Source organism: Macaca fascicularis, chromosome 4 (assembly GCF_037993035.2).
Source record: "Macaca fascicularis isolate 582-1 chromosome 4, T2T-MFA8v1.1".
Taxonomy (NCBI): Eukaryota; Metazoa; Chordata; class Mammalia; order Primates; family Cercopithecidae; genus Macaca; species Macaca fascicularis.
The window spans coordinates 102,604,378-102,621,866 of NC_088378.1; the positions used below are offsets into that span (position 1 = coordinate 102,604,378).

At 40.8% G+C, this 17,489-nt stretch overlaps 1 protein-coding gene across 50 annotated transcripts in view; it reads right to left on the reverse strand.

Annotated features, from left to right (window-relative positions):
• Positions 1-14,737: 14,737 nt before the first annotated feature.
• The window catches only part of RIMS1 (regulating synaptic membrane exocytosis 1), a 493,077-nt gene continuing 490,325 nt past the window's right edge, over positions 14,738-17,489 (reverse strand). For all 50 annotated transcript variants that reach the window (XM_015449223.4, XM_074037683.1, XM_005552575.5 and 47 more), the window contains one exon: positions 14,738-17,406. In XM_015449223.4, coding sequence (XP_015304709.1) covers positions 17,188-17,406 — 219 coding nt within the window. In that variant the 3' untranslated portion in view covers positions 14,738-17,187. The remainder of the gene's footprint in view (positions 17,407-17,489) is intronic.

The window sequence follows — 17,489 nt, forward strand, 5'->3', positions numbered from 1 at the left end:
TTATGGCTTCTTTTTCTAAGCCAAGATAAGCCTGTTTGGTTCAAAGCTAGACAGCCTGAGTGTGCTGAGCACGTTCAGACTGTACTGCTTATAATTGCAGCCTTTCTGGAATTGTCTATGGAAAGCAGCAGGAATCTCAAGCAGGGCTGTCGTCTTAATAACTGGATAACTGCAAAGGTAGAGGTTGCATTAACTGACTAAAATGAATGAATATTTGAGCTGAAGTATCTCTATTTACACAGATCCCATCAGCTACAGATCATTCCGGAGGGAAGGAAATTCAGCTGGATAAACACCATACGATAAAAGTTAACAAGCTTTGGAACTGTGACTTTCTTTTACTTTAAATTAAACTACACACTTTATTTACATTTCACCAGTTATACAACTAATGTATTTTTCTGTCCCAAGGTGCAACTCAGGATCTTACATTGCCTTTAGTTATCACTTCTCTTTGTTCTCATTTAATCTGTGACAGGTCTTCAATCTTTCCTTGTCTTTCATGACCTTGAAAGTTTTGGACAGCGAGTGTCAAGTTACTGTAATATTTTCTATTGCTGCATAAAACTACCAAAAATTTAGAGGATGAAAACAACACAAATTTATTATCTCACAGCCTTCATGGAACTGTGGCTTCCAAAAAGCTGTTAGGAGGAAGTAGGCCATACCTGGACTGGAGAAATTGTGTTCTGTGGATGTTACCAAGATGTCCAATTAAAATGAACACTGACGGGGCATCGACAAGACCATGGTCTTATGACAGCTGAAAAACACAGTAACTGGAGAACTGTTACTGCCACATATGCCTGTTAAACAATAGGGTCCGGGAAAGCTCATCTGAAGAGGACACAGAGCCTCCTCGGCAGCAAATACTACAAATTGGCAATCAGAAGGCTCCCGCCCCTCAGAGCACCTGCTGATTGGCTCTAACCGTGGTCTCCAGTAACTGGTGGTTGTGAAGTAACTACAACATATCCTCCTGGGCTGTCAAATGACTCATAGATAGCTTCTCCAGGCCATAGAGAGTCTTCTACCTCTAAAGACATATCACCCTATTTACAGAATTAGAAAAGCCACCAAGAAATAGAAAGTGCAGACCTCATCCTTAAAATGTTATTTAATCATGAGTTTAATGGAAAGAATACACGTTTCTCTCCTCTCTTTATCCCTGACGAGCTAGTGGCCATGGGCAGCGGGCGGGTGGGGAGAGTGTGGATAGGTAAGGAGACTCAAAGGCATCCCAACCTGTCTTAAATAGGGAAGAAAAACTGAAATGTTTCTGTGAATTTTAGTTGACAAGCAGAGAGTAAGAACCTCTGTATGGTTCTTTGTAGTTTTCAAACAATCCTTCACTTTTACTACCTTCTTTAACAGTTGTGGCAAAGACGTCAAATGACTTATGCAAATCTCACAATGGATTGTTGGCAGGTTGTGAAGAGAAAGTCAACTGACCAGACAGAATCCTTTCTTCTCTTGGGTAACACTTTTCCAGGTTCTTTAACCTTTTAAAGGGAGTGGTTTTGCAATGATATTCAAATTATGCTTAAATTTGGGTAGCTCCTTAGGCTTTTAAGTGAAACACTTTATATAATGAAAATAACACCTATAATGAGCATGATAGTATTGATAATAAAGATGATGGTGATAATTCATTAGGCATTACGTGTTGGGAACTATACTATGCACATTTGCAAATATTATTTTAAAATTCTTACAGTTTTTCCTTTTAGGGAAATAATAGTAACTTGCCTCAATTTGGAGATGAGGGACCTGAAGAGCAAAGTGTTTTCATTCCTTGCAAAAGGCTACAAAGCTAGTAATTTCTGGAGCTTGGATTTGACCCCCAGCGTACCTTTTCTCTGCTATTGTGCTGTTACCATTATGCACACATCTTAGGTCCCAGCTGAATCCCACCCAACCTGTTATCTTACCTTATGCGTTTTCACCAAGGATAGTTCTATCATTGTAAGAGATTCGTGTCCTTCAGACTCTGCGGAACATCATATGCAGGGCTCTACATGATTCATTAGAAGGCTCTGAGATAGCCTGGCATGATGGCTAAGAACTCTGCTTTGCAATCAGATAGACCTGGCTCAGTAACTGACTAGTTGTGATACCTGCAAAGTCACTTACTTAACCTTTCTGGGGTTCGCTCTCTTTTCCTGTAAGTGTGGGCAATGCTACCTACCTTATAGCGTTGGTGGGAATATGAAAATTAGATGCAATAACTACATAAACTACTGGCAATTAGTAAGTCTTCCATATAATGATTATGTTGTTTCTGCTTCACTGAGGTTTTCTGAAAAAGCCATTGTTGTGCCTGCTTAACCTTCACTCAGCCTACACTAAGGGTGGGAAATTCACTCAAATAATTATTGAGGACCTGCTATGTTAGATACTGTGCCAGGCACCTGTAATAGAGCAATAAATATAATCTTTGACTTTAAGGAAATTACTTGACTGGTAAAAGGAGTAGATCCCTCCCCACCCCAAATTGTAGTAGAATGTGATAATAAAGACTTCAATATTGTACTATGGGAGCACAGAGGAACAGCTGGTGCTACCTGGAGGGCAGTCAAGAAACGTTCACAGATGTGCAGTGAGCAAGATCAACAAATGCCACATACAATTCCTGTCTTCCCTTCAAGAGAAGATGGCAAGACAGCATTCTCTGTAGTCCTTAATCAGTGGTGTGCCAACATATGGCGAGGATGTGATCTGAGGCTGACCTAGTCATTGCATTCTCAAGTTTGCCTAAAAGAGGATGCTAAAACTCCTGTGCCTAGCTAAGGCAATGGCTCCCCATAGAGCACATAAGTTTGAGCTGAAGATTTCTAAGTCCTATTTATTGCTCCGGAGAAGGCTACTTCCTTCATTGCTAAGAGTTTCTATCTAAATGAACTCTGTTGGAGAAGATGGATGTGATTCCTTCCAGTGGCCATTATTTACTTTTGCTCTGGTCACTGAAAATACATATTTCTTATATAAAATTCTGCTCTCAGCTCCACCAATCAACCAAGAACCCAGACAGTCTCAATCTCTTCTGCAGCAGTTTCCTTGGCAACCAGGACCCAGCCAGAGAGCTCGCCAACCCACAGTGGGACCAAGCGAAACCCTGCAGCACTGTCAGGCACTGTCTGCTCTTAAATAGTAAGAGACCACACAAATGCCAGCCCAGCTGCCATCATTCTCTATTTGTAAAGCACCTTCCATCTGGGCACCTCAAAGCGGAACGCTTTCACAACAGGGGTCTTACCTGATTGAGATGAACGTTATCATGATTCACATTGTTCCTATAAGGAATGAGGAGGGAGAAAAAACAAAGGATTCTCCAATGGGCTCTTTTGTCTTTCTTATCTTTTAATATTTTCCCTTTCCTTTTTTTTTTTTTTTTTTTTAAACCAGTGTTTCTGGCACACCCTGCAGTTACTCTTTCAGTTGTCTTGGAAAATGCCACATTAAAAGGCCAGAGTCAAGATCACAGTACTTACTCTTCCTCAATCAGGGCAGCCCCACCGATCTTTCATGTCATAAGAGCTGAACCCAACTGATGTCTAAGTCAGGCACTGCTACTAGGTTCATAATCTGGCTTGCTGGGGAAGGAGGGTGGATTGTCAGCAAAGGAGGACCACACACCACGTAAAAGCGGCTTCTTTCTCTCCCTGTGCCAACAACTGCTCACACCTGATGGTTCCTATGGAGCCTAATTATGAGAAAAATATTGAGGACTTCCATTTTAGCGAATAAAACTTACCAAACGAGATTATTTAGAGCAGGGCTTCTCAAACTTTAGTATCTCTGTGAATCACTTGGGGATTTTGTTAAACAGCAGAGTCTGATTCAGTCAGTTAGGGGTGGGACCTGAGGGTCTGTATTTCCGACAAGCTCCCAGCTGTTGCTGGTGCTACCGGTCAGAGGACTGGACTTTGAGTCGCACGGGATCAGGTTCAGTGTTTATTGTTTACACGTACTCACACACGCCTTACACACGTTCACACACGCCGCAGAATTGGACGAGAAAGAAAAGCACACCTTTCATTCTTGGATGGTTTTATATATTTAAAAACACTTTGATAGACATTTCTTTTAGGCAAGCAGGGTAGGTAGGATTATTCCAATTTTTTTCTGCCTAGTGGTATATAGCTATATAATTTCATTAACTATGAGGTTGTAGATCCAGTTCTTCATACCTGTTCCCCACAGAAGACTAATTGAATTAGAATATGTTTGTATTATAGTATTTTTGTTATTAAATGGTATTTGTACACAAATCAGAGTGTCGTTGTTAAGTTGTTATTAATCACACACATTTTGAAATGCTGTAAATCCAAGTAGGTTCAAGTTACTAGGGAGTTACTTCACAGATTCCACAGAAGGGCTCAAAGAGACATCTCCGGGGAGAGGGGGTGCCTTCGCCAACGATGCATCTCTGGAAACTCCCACATTCATAGTCAAGTGAACTTTGCTGCCTTGTCCTGATGTTTGCTGGCTTTTCTCCACATTGAATGAAATTCCATAATCATGGTGAGAATAATTAGAATGGTGTCAAGGAATCACCTGTCTCCCACCTGCAGTGGGTTGAATGATGACCCCCATCCCAAAATCAAAGTCCACTCGGAACATCTGAATGTGATCTTATTTGGAAGAAAGGTCTTTGCAGATACAATTAAGGTAAGGATCTTGAGATGAGAAGGCCCTGACTTAGGGTGGGCCCCAAGTCCAACGACAAACATCCTCATAAGAGATCAAAAAAAGAGAAGAGAGAGGGGAACAGGGAAGGCCATGTGAGGATGGAGGTAGAGCCTGGAGTTCTACTGCCACAAGTCAAGGAGTGCCTGTAGGCCCCAGGAGCTGGGAGTGGCAGGAAGCATTCTTCCCTGCGGCCTTTGGAGGGAGTGTGACCCTGCTGGCACCTTGATTTCAGATTTCTGGCCTCCAGAACAGTAAAATAAGTTCTTGTCTTTTTACAAAGAAGTTCTTGTCGTTTTAAACCACAAGCTTTGTGGTACTTTGTTGTGGCAGCCCCGGGAAAGACTGCACAGCCCCTTACATACCTTCCAGTGGCGGCACATGGTCCAGCCTGGAGAATTTATCTACCTTCTGCTCATGCCTCCTCTCTGCTCCCCTGTCCCCGGTACTTGGCTTGGCGTGGCACGTCTGCGCATGCTGTGCTTGAGCGTGGTGGCACTGGTCCCAGGGACAGGGCAACTTCCTATTCCATACGTGGAAATGACAGAGATTCTTTGGCCACACACACCTGGGGACTGAAAATGAACCTGTAATCTCAAGGGAGGTGAGTCAAAACTCAGAATTTATTCACCAAAACAAAACCTCTTGATTAATTCTTGATGGAGAGAAAGATGAAAAAGACTTGAGTAGGCATGTAATTATAAACCACTTATACTGTATTCTCAAGCAGATATTTTTACACCCTATAAAAGGCAGTTGCCCCACAAGATTTGTCCTTGACCTTAAGGTTTAGTCAGTCCTAGTTAAATTTTCCCTACTGAAGGCGAGCGCATCAGCATTGACCCTCAAAAGGTCCTCTGCGTGCAGCGTCTTCTCCGAACTGCACGAAGCACTGCTGCCATCTTGTGGCTGAGATGCGCCACCACACCCGCTTATTTTATGCGGTTCTAGCTCTCACCAATAGAGGGCGGGGTTGAGGCTCTTGCCTACAGACGGAAACCCTTGTTCATAATTTTGAGCCAAATGCTAGCGTGGCAGAGATTTCTTCTGAAACTAAATTTTGAGAAGAACCAGGTAATACAACTGTTGTTTGCCTGTTAATAAAGCAGTGGAAATTCACAAATACTACACAGCCTCCTCGGAGGTGAGAACATGCTACTACGCTATTTTCAATTTCCTATTTTCCTAGCTCCTATCCACCTGATGCCCTAATGGTAGCTAACAGGCAGGAGTCCAGCGTGGGAGGGTGAGGAGGGTTGGGACTGCAGGAGGCCAGGTGATACCCTGACACTGGACTTCCTGTTACCTTTGGAACTGAGAGGCAATCCAACCCTAAAGCGGTGGAACTTTGTTTAACTCTCCAACAACTAGGGTTCTGAGAGCCGAATTTCCTAGGAAAGAGGATTTATGTAGCTCAGAGTTGTATTTGGTTTGTGGTTGCTATTACAGTAAGAGAATCAGGCCTGGTGTGGTGCCTCACACCTGTAATCCCAGCCTTTTTGGAGGGCAAGGCAGGAAGACTGCTTGAGGCCAGGAGTTTGAGACCAGGCTGGCCCACACAGTCAGACCCCCATCTCTAAAAAAATTTTTAAATTAGCCACGTGTGGTGGTGCATGCCTGTTGTCCTGGCTACTGAGGAGGCTGAGGCTGAGCCCAGAAGTTTGAGGCTTCAGTGAGCCATGATTGTACCACTGCATTCCAGCTTGGACGACGGAGTGAGATATTGTCTCAAAAAAAAAAAAAAAAAAAGAGAGAGAGAATCTTTCTTAGTCTCCATTTATCTTTTCACAAAAGTGGAATTTGCCTGACTGACCCGCATCAACATCCTCCTTTCCCTACGCCTGATAAAATTGTCAAACAGAGCAAAGCTCAGAGCAAGAGTGAAGGTTCTGGGGGTTTCCCATTTGTCCTGCCTTCTACCTCTTCTGTCATTGTCTAAAGAAAGGTGCAAAGAATGTTTCTTAATTCTTTATAATTGGAAAGCTCTCATCAAGAGTGTTTTAAAGAAAAAGAAGTGCATTTCTGGAGCATTACTCTAGGGGTACCAACTTATCAATTTTCATTGATGCATCAGAGATCTAGACTGAAAAATCATGAGTGGTTTTGCTGGTTTTACTTAGTAGATAGAAAGGTCAGTGGAAAGTGTGGCCAGTCACAAGGCTCTGCTTTCTAGGCCTGGGCATTCAATCTTTCTGTGCAAAGTGAGCTCTTCCAACCCCTGCATCACTTGGAGGTGGGGCCGGCTTCATAGGCCCGGGTCCTGGGCAGTCACACCAGGCCTCGCACTCAGGAGGGCTGCTCTTGGTTTCATACTCTGCTGTTGCTATCTTGAAAATCTTAAGAATTTTTGAACAAGGGGCTTCACATTTTTATTTTGTACTAGACCTCCTAAATGACATAATAGGTCCTGCCTGGGAGTTTGTTAGAGGTGCATTCTCTGAGGCCTCATCTTGGACTTCTAAAATTGAATGTGTATTTTAACAGGATCCCAAGGTAAATGGTCGCAACATTAAAATTTGACCACTGATCTTAGCTGCCTATGAAGTTGTGGTGGCAGAACTCAGATGAGTGAGCAGGGGGTGAGTCCTTGGCAGACAATGCAGGGGAAGACCTGCCTTCTCCTCTTCAGAGTGGAAGAATCAAAAAGCAGAGAGCCTGGGGTTGGGGGCACTTGGGAGATGATGAAATTCAGGGCGAGAGAGGAGAGTAAGTGGAAATTGTTTTACAGTACAGGAAGCAGCTCTCATAAACCATTTCCTTTATAACTTGGTGACCTGTTATAAATTTTTGAAAAATTTAGTTCTAACATTGGAGCACAAAAGGGAAATTGAACCATGACTGACTACTGTTTCTCCAGCTTTAGGATATAGCCTGACCATTGATGAGCTATTGCTCTGCTATGGAATGAGACAGGAATCCCCACTGATCCAGGTTGCCCTTTATCCCTCCACTGTTTCTAGACATTTTCCCCTCTGTTACCCTTCTAGCTCTCAAATCTCCAACCTTCCAACCTCAACATGCACACTTTGCTTTATGTCATCAGGGGGTTACACATTTACAAAAGAACAGCTTGGAAAATACTTTGACTTCAGCCTGTAGCTGCTTTCAGAAGGATAAGAAATCCCCAAGGAAAAGGGGACTCTAATAGGTCAACTGCTAGAAATAAAGGTGGTGGATATATAAAGTCAAAATTAATTTGTAATTTTAAAATTTACTGCTGCAATGATTTAGAAAAAAAAAACCTTCAAATAGGTTTGAAAATTTTTTTTTTTAATTTGGGTGTCATAGAGCACTTCATATTGGTTACTTGCAATTTCATTGAGCCCAATTATTATACTTCCAGTGTAGAAATCTCCACCTTACTATACATAGTTGAGAAATCAAACGTCTTTGGTATAATACTGTGTTAGGTCATTCTTGCATTGCTATAAAGAAATACCTGAGACTGGGTAATTTATAAAGAAAAGACATTTAATTGGCTCATGGTTCAGCAGACTGTACAGACAGCATGGTGCAGGCATCTGCTTGCTTCTTGGGAGGCCTCAGGGAGCTTTTTACTCATGGTGGGAGGCAAAGTGGGAGCTGGCACTTCATATGGGGAAAACAGGAGCGAGGGCGGGGGGAGGTGCCCCACACTTTTAAAGGACCAGATCTCCTGAGAACTCACTCTTTGTGGTGGGGACAACACTAAGCCAGGAAGGATCCATCCCCATGACCCAAGCAGCTCCCCCCAGGCCCCACCTCTTATACTGGGGATTACATCTCAACACGAGATTTGGAGGGGACGTCCAAACTATGTCAGATGGTGAAATTAGACCAAAGAAAAGCAGAAGCCACACAAAACAAAAGTGTTGTTTTTAGAATACAAGCTAGCATGCAAGAAAATCCTGGCTAAGGGCAACAAAAAAAGTAAGACTTTATTTTGATTCTCAACGGAAGAAATAGGTATGGATCCCTTTAGCATTATAACTGTAGCTGTTTTGGGAGTTGGGCGTGAAACTTTGGGATTTATGAAAAGGAGACTGAGTTTTTATAGACTGAGAAGCAGCGATCCGGAAGAACGCGGAGTCCTCAGTTTCTGTGTTGTGCATTCATTCCACCATCTTGGTTTGTGTACGGTCTCTGTGCCATATACTGAACTACTTGTTTGTGTCATTATTTTTAACTTTAATTATTTCAAAGGGATTTACAAAGAGTTTCAAGAAGCCATTTCATAATAACATCATTGGAATAAATCATAAAAAGAAAAAAAATATATACTAGCGGTGAGTTCTTTTATGGTTGATGTGAGAGTAAAATTGTTTTACAAAGTCCTGGAGAGACAGGGTAAATTAAGCTCGTATAATGGGTTATGATACTATTCCTGCAATAGTCCCAGGCAGGAGTTCAGGAAGTCTGTGAACTTGAAAGAGAAAAAAATGCATCTTTACTTTTTTCTAATATCTAATTGAAATTTAAAATTTCTTTCAGTTATCACTGCAGGTAAGAAACCACAATAGCATAGTAGTACCTGTGACCTTGCTGTCAATACAAAATCACACATATTCATAATATAAACTGGTATTTATGCTGATAACAGCTTCAAAAACACTGTAGTTATTGGACCTGTCACTAGATTTCTTTTAACACCTCAGTAAAGAAGTCATATGTATTGCTGGATGACAAATTTTTGTTTTGTTTTATTTTTTTTTTTTGAGACAGGGTCTCACTGTCACTCAGACTGGAGTGCAGTGGTGTGACAAAGGCTCACTGCAGCCTCTCCCTCCCAGGCTCAATTGATCTGCAAGCCTCAGCCTCCCAAGTAGCTAGGACTACAGGTGTGGGCCATCGTGCCTGGCTTTTTTTTTTTTTTTTTTTTTTTTTGTAGAGATGGGTTTTTGCCATATTGCCCAGGCTGGTCTCTAAACTCCTGGGCTCAAGTATCCGCCTGCTTCAGCCTCCCTAAGTGTTGGGATTACAGGTGTAAGCCACCACGCCAGACCACAAATTTGTTGTTAGAATGTTTTTAACTCTTTCAATACAATTGGCTTCATTTTCCTCCTATGTATTTTTAAAAGGCGTTTAACATCATTATTCTGAGAAGGAGTCTATAAGTATCACCAGGCACCAAAGGGAACCAAAGCATATGAAAAGTTAAGTGCCCTGTGTTAGAAGTAACCCCACTCCTCGGTATATACCCAAAGGGAAAGAATTCATTCTATCAAAACAGACACATGCACCCATATGTTCATTGCAGCACTATTCACAATAGCAAGGATAATGGAATCAACCTAAGTGCCCATCAGCAGTGGACTGGATAAAGAAAATGTGGTACATATACACCATGGGACACTATGCAGCCATAAAACAGAACGAAATCGTGCTCTTTGCAGCAATATGGATGGAGCTGGAAGCCATTATCCTAAGGGACCTAAAGAAAGAACAGAAAACCAGATACTGCATGTTCTCGCTTATAAGTGGGAGCTAAACACTGAATACACATGAACATAAAGATAGGAACAATAGACACTGGGATCACTAGTGAGGGGAGGGAGGGGCCATGGACTGAAAAGCCATGTGTTGGGTGCTATGTTTACAGCCTGGGTAATGAGATTGCTGAGACCCCAAGCCTCAGTGTCATGCAGTTTACCCATGTGATAAACCTGCACATATACCCTTTAACTTATAATAAAAGTTGGAATAAAAAAAGAAACATGAGAAGCCTCTAAAATTACATTTGATCCCATTCCATACTTTTTAATAGACTGAAGATGCCTGCTCTCTGATAAAAATAAAGAATAGTATATTTGTCTTAAAGAAAGAACTCTATAGTAGAAGAAAGCACAACCACCCAGCAGAAAAAAAAATTCTTTTTTCAGACACTAAATAATAAAATGTAAAACAAACATACAAAAATATTTGCAAAAAGTATTCACTGACATACTGGAAAAACAGTTGACAGACATGCATAGCCAACGCAAGAAGCATCTTTAATGAACACTCAATGAAAACCAAAGGCAAAACATTAGGAAAAAACATGAATTTAGGGTGGAGTGAACATGATGGCAGGAACAAGCTAGAGTGATGTAGGCGTGTGGTTTCTGATGATTTTATGTTTTGATAGAACTTGGAAAATGTAGAAGAATAAGTAGATAACACGTATAATCAGAAAAGCCACAGTCACGTCTTGCGGAACATAAATAGGGAAAGGAGTGATGGAATGAAAGTACATGCAAAGGAGGATGAAAGAGATAATCCAGCATCTGACGAGAGGACCTAGACTGGGTATATAGAAAGGGAGAAAGAAAAAGGTGGTGATTTCAGTGAAACGACTCAGTTCGTCTGCTCCTGGAGAAATTGGGGAGAATTCAGTGATACGGGAACAGATTTGCAGGTAGAGAATAGGCTGGGAACCTCACATTGCAGAAGGCAGTTAGAGAACCTTGAGAAGCTGAGAATTTCTGGAATAGAAAAATTGCGAGACTTACTGATGAAATCATCCAGGAAATGGCACTGAAAATGGTCATTAGAAAGCACCATTTTCTAAAGCTAGCCTTGTTCTGTTGGACTGGGTCAGAGAGAGTGCTCTGTCTGCTTCTAAGAGGTGGTGCTCACTAAATGCAGAGGTTGGTCTAGAAAAGGAAGGAACAACCAGCCCTACTGAAGATGCACAGAATGGCCTGAAGACAGCGTATGTGATATGGGCTATTGAAATTAGCACTCCTATCACCTGAGCAGAGGACAAATCTTCCTCTGTTTTTATCTGCCAGTACTGGAAGGAGACATTCTATCGGTGGTGGTGGACCAGATAAATTAGCAGGAAATGAAGGCCAGATTTGCCCAAGAGTTTTGTTCTCATATGAAGTCTTCACAAGGTTAACTTAGACTTCACAAAGTTAGGTTTATGCATAATGCTTATAGGTGCTAACATTTATTAAGCCACTTACTATGAATTCAGGTTTTGTTCTGCAAATTTAATATTTACTATTTACTTTAATCCTCAAAATAACTGTATGAGGTAGGTGTTATTATTATTCCATTTAACAGATATGTTGTAGTGTATTTTGTTAGCTGTATGTCTTCCTGCATGCTACAGATGTAATTATAATGCCATATTCCTCAAAATATCAGTCTGGAGTCTTAGAAATATTTAAGGCACCAGATGAGTGGCTCCATAATTTGGAAGAGAGGAGAGGATGAGTGTCATCAGAGTGAGTGTGGTTGGGTGTGGCTAATTTGAGAATTTTTGTACCACCTTTCCTAGGTCTTGAGAGGAAAGAAAAAATGGATCTAGAGCAGACACAACTTTTCCATCATGTCCTTCTCTAAGACAGATGCATTCTCTTTCTTCTACTAGCATCCATATTGCCTTGGGATAACTACTCTAACTTTTCTATGTGGTTTGGGTGCAACTGTCTAGATTCCCTAGATCCAGGGCTGGACTCTTGACACAAGCCTGTCCATCAATGTATTTCATTTTTCTGGTCAGAGATATTTGTTCAGCGTTAGGCATGGATCAAGATGATCCAAAGGAGATTTTGCTGGGATGATGGGACAATTGTGGGTTTTTTAATCCAATGAATACATTTACATTTACAAAAACCAATTGACCACCAAGTATGTGATAAGATAGGTATACACTTTTAATTAAAGGAGCTCTGTGGTAAGAGCGATAGAGCGGCAGTCACCAATCTTTTTGGCACCAGGGACTGGTTTTGTGGAAGACAATTTTTCCACAGACCCAGGGGGAGAATGGTTTCAGGATGATTCAAGGGCATTACAGTTTGTGCACTTTATTTCTATTATTACATTATAATATATAATGAAATAATTATATAACTCATCATAATGTAGAATCAGTGAAGCCCTGAGCCCATTTTCCTGCAACTAGATGGTCCCATCTAAGGGTGATGGGAGACAGTGACAGATCATCAGGCATTAGATTCTCATAAGAAGCACGCAACCTAGACCCCTCACATGTACAGTTCATAATAGGGTTCACGCACCTGTGAGAATCTATTGCTTCTGCCAATCTGACAGGAGGCAGAGCTCACTTGCCTGGCTCACCTTTGGCTGTGTGGCCCAGTTCCTAACAGGCCACAGACCAGTACCAGTCCATGGCCCAGGGATGGGTGACCCCCACTTTATTGGGTCTGACAACCTAGACTGGGGTTATTAATGAGCAGCAGGCGGGGTAATTGGAGGAGGCAGGGTAGATAAAACTACTTTTGGAAAGTTAAAGAATAATTCTTTCTTTATTCTATCTCCTTTACTCAAACTGTTCCTGAAGGCTGCATATGATGTGTTCATGCAGTTTGACAGTGCAAATGGTGAGTGGTCAGGGGACGGGAGAGAGAGAGGGCTGGGAGAGAGAGAGGGTTAGAGAGAGGTTTCAGGGAATGGAGAAGAGCCCACCTGCCTCCTTTTCCTATCCCCCACCCCCATCATAAGGCAGAGTCACTCAGGCAACTTGTGGGAGACCAACTTGGCTAGGAGCTGCCTTGTTGCAGAGAAATAGCTTAGGATTTTTTCTCACCTCATGAACTCTTCATTCTTTAATATCTGTCAGCAGTTAGTAGAGGACAGAGAGCGCTTAGCATGGCAGGATCCTGAGTTGGTCAGACTTTGGTTCACATCCCAGTATGGTCACTCATCAGCTGTGTGACCTTAGCTTGTTGCTTCGCTTGTCTAAGCTGCAGAGCCTTCTATGTGAAATAGGGGTCCTATACTTACCTCGTAGGACTGCTGTGAGGGAGTAAATATAATCCCACAGCCTTCGTATACCAATCAAATACTGTAAGTCCTAACTTGGACTAACTTAACCACCTGTTCTTGGAAACTGACTTTAAGTGAAGCAATGTACAACAGGGCCTTGATAACATTGACGGAGAAAAAAAAAGGTTTCTTTATATGCCATTTCACTTAAAGTCACAGTTTCTAAGAACTTAATGACATTGAGGATTTACTGTATGCTATCATAATTATTTCTTTATATATATAAAATGATCTCTTTTAATACACGGAGCTAGTTTAATACAGGGCTACTTTATATTCTAAGTACTTAATACCTAGTACTTAACAAAATCCTTAATGATGTTGGTTAAGTATAATCAGATAATATATTATCTGGGATATATATGGGGCTGGGATTTCAAGAAATAAATTGTCAGAGTCAGCAAGAAACTATGAAGACTTAGCAAAATTGCCTTTCCTCAGGTTCCTTCCTCCCATCACTGTAGGCTCTGAAATCCCAACACTGGGTAGCTTTATATGGTTTGAAGCGAGATTACTGCTCTTCTCCTGTCTAGACAATCATTCTGAAGCCCACTCTCATCATCTGTTTCAGTGGCAGGCTTGTCTCCTGGCCTCACCCAGCTCTGAGCTATCTTAATGCACGAGCATTAATCAGCTTTACTCTTGACTGTTTTAAACTGAACTGATCAGTTGTTTTTGCCTCTTACTGACCAGGCTAACAGATAATCTTGTGTCTTGTAGACCAAACAAATGTATGATTTAATAGGGTAAAATTCAGTCAACTGTTTAAAAACTATAAATAACTGATGCATTCATGTCTCCAATCTCTTTATTGCCTCAAATTTGATGTTGATGTAACTGTGTTTACTCTGCTTTACAAGTTAAAGCCAGTGTGGTCTATAAAAAATTAAGAGCCTTAGAAAGACCAGACTAGATCACAAAAGTTATTTTACTACAATGCAAGATGAAAGTAGTGCTTACCAAGTGTATTGTGAGAGGTGATGATTATTAAATATATGAACACACTTTTAGGTAAGAAGAAATCATAAAATAACCTAAAAAGTTAGTAATATCTCCTTGAATATATTATTCTGGATATTCATCTATCTATATTTGAAGATACTTTTATTACCTAAGATCCTATTAAATATAATTCAGAGTAAATGTATTCCTTATTTTTTGTTAAACTGGTCTCCTCTAAACCAAAGTTATACAAATTAGTCATGGGGTCAGGAGAAAAAGATGGAAAGGGGAAATATACTGTGACGAGAGACGCAGGAATCAATTTTCTGATATGCCACATAACTTGAAATAATTTGGCAACTGGACAACAGAGTTGTCTCTTTTATTAGCACATTCAAACAGCAGCAGAAAACAACCTTCCATTTGATTCTTACTGAGATTTATTATTTTTAATAATGCCACTTTTCAGAAGTATAGTCATGTGCTCACTTAGACAGGCTGACAAAGTGAAAACTTGTATGTGATGCAAAGTACCCTTTGGGCCATTGATTAAGACATAATATAGTGCAGTGACAAGTCAAGTCAAATGCCCGCAGCAGACAACAAACCCCAGCCTCCCCTTCCCATGGTCTGGCTCCCATTTTGCACCATAGAACCCACAATGGAAATCTGGCAAGACATAGAACACAGATGGCTACTGACTGACATGAAAAGTAAATTTTATTAAACATGTTTACATACATGAGTTGGAATTTCATTTAAAAGCACAGGGGAGTGTTAAGACAAGTGGTCAAAATAGAAAGATACTACCCAATTATAATCAGTTGATTGTTGGCCACTAAGACAGAACGGAATCTAGTAGAAGTGCACCAATGCTTCAGTTCCTCCTGCTCAGCATGGTGAGCAGTGGTCAATCTGTGCCCTGTGGAATGATGGGCAGATAATTCTGGCATGTGTAAATAATAATAAATAATTCACTTGGTGCAGGCAGTATGTCTATGAATTAAAACCTAATGTGTACACAGTGTCTACATGTGTTACAGCCCCACAGTAGGAATCTACACCAAAATATTTATTAGAAGGAATTTGGTCCGTACTACATCACGTTTTCCGGAGGGTAAAAAATAAAGTCCATCTATAGACATTTCACCACAGACCCAGAGACTGAGTCTGGCTAAAACCTGCAAAATGTCTATAACAAAAATGGATGGCTTAGATTTCTTGGTTATTTCGGTATAGTAATTAACAAGCAAACTGTACAAGTACATGCAACATACAAGCTGGCCTATGTGGAACTAACATACATTATTAAATAACCTTTTGTTTCTTTTCTTTTTAAAATTTTTTTTACAAAATGTGCATGCAGCTTTGAACAGTTCCAAGTCATGCTGCTCTATCTGTGTAATCACAAAAGTGGAGTGACTCATAAAAGGAGGGAGAACATATCAATGCACCCGCAGAGACTGCAGTTTGTAGCACATGTACAGAATGTCACAAGGGAAATTCAAGGCCAAGAAAAACTAAATGAAGAAAATGCAAATTGAAAGTTGACTTTGTTTATTTTTCCCCCCAAAAGTAAGATACTTTGCATTAAAAAATCAAGCTTTGTGCTTGCATCAATCTCAAAGAAATGTAAACTAAAATTCGATAAAAACATTAGTTTAGTGCAGAATATTTCAACTGGAATTTCCAGTGGAATATTGAACAGCTCATACCATGCTCTTTCCAGGGCAGATGGGTGTGTCTACACTGAGGCATGGCTGAGAAGCCTGGGCGTAGCTCAAAGTGTCTTAGGCTCAAATCCATTCCTAGTCACCATTTTTGGGAAGTCAAAGTATGGTTTATACACATGAGCATTTTTTTTTTTTATATCAGGAAGAAAAAGGCAATACAAGGAGTGTTTTCAAAGTACAATTATGCAGTTAGTTTTAGTCCCCAGCATTAGTTGCAGATTGACTTCTTTAAAAGTCTTCCATGCAAAACAATGGAAACCATAAATTAATTTTCTAGAATGCAAACAGATAGGCTCTTCATTAAAAAAGTACTTCTGTGATTATTTATTTTGGAAGATAACTTTTTGTCTTTTGGGTTTCCACACGTAAGACTTTAAAGAATTATAAAATGAAAGCTAGTGAACCCTTCCTTGGCTTCACCTTATGTAGCTGTTTAACACTTTGGGGAGATGCCACAGAGACCACTTCAGCCCTTTTTTTGGTGCTTTTGGAAAAAAGAAGGGAAGAGTCTCTGTTAGCATCATGAGGCCTGTCATGACACAGCCAAAAAAACTAGTGGAAATAACAGATGTGGTGAAAACAAAAAAAAAAAAAAACCTCAAGAAACGAAAACCAACAAACAACACACAAATAAACAAAACACACAAAAGAACAAAACAATTCAAACATCAGGGAAATAACACTGCTTGTGGTCTGTGCAGAAACGTGTAGAATACAACTTTTCACAGAGTGAGAGTTTCCAGTTTGTTCAATTTGGGGTGTGTGTGTGTGTGTGTGTGTGTGTGTGTAGGTGTATGTGTAGATTTAAAGTTTCCTCTTTTTCTATTTGTTAGAAGCATCAGTGACTCTCACCAGCACGTTGATTCTTCCTGTAATTTGATAGATTGCCTTGTTCTGTCATATGAAGCCATGTTTTAAATAACAATTGGGACATATTATTGAAAAACTACTACAGGCAAAACACAAGTTGATTGTCTGTCTCCAACAATGCTTTTGATCATGAAATATCTGGTTCAGATTATTATCCTGAAAGGTAGAGTTTTATTGGAATGACTCTGGTATGAGTTCACTATGATCGAATACAGGGAGGCCCAGTTGAACTTTCCAGAGATGACTGGGAAGCCCGGCGGGTGAGGGGAGTGAGTGTGGGATCCACCAGTGAGGACGGTGGGAACAATTTGTACCATCCGATCACCATGCTGGACAGGTCGAGTTCTTCCAACAAGATCTGAGCCACACCCATAAAGCATTTGTGGTCCATTCTGCCATAGTCTCCCCAGACAATCACCTGCAGAGAGAGAGAAATGCAACATTACCTGGACTTCTCTCTCCTTCATATCCGGATGGGCTCAAAGCAACTATGATGTAAAA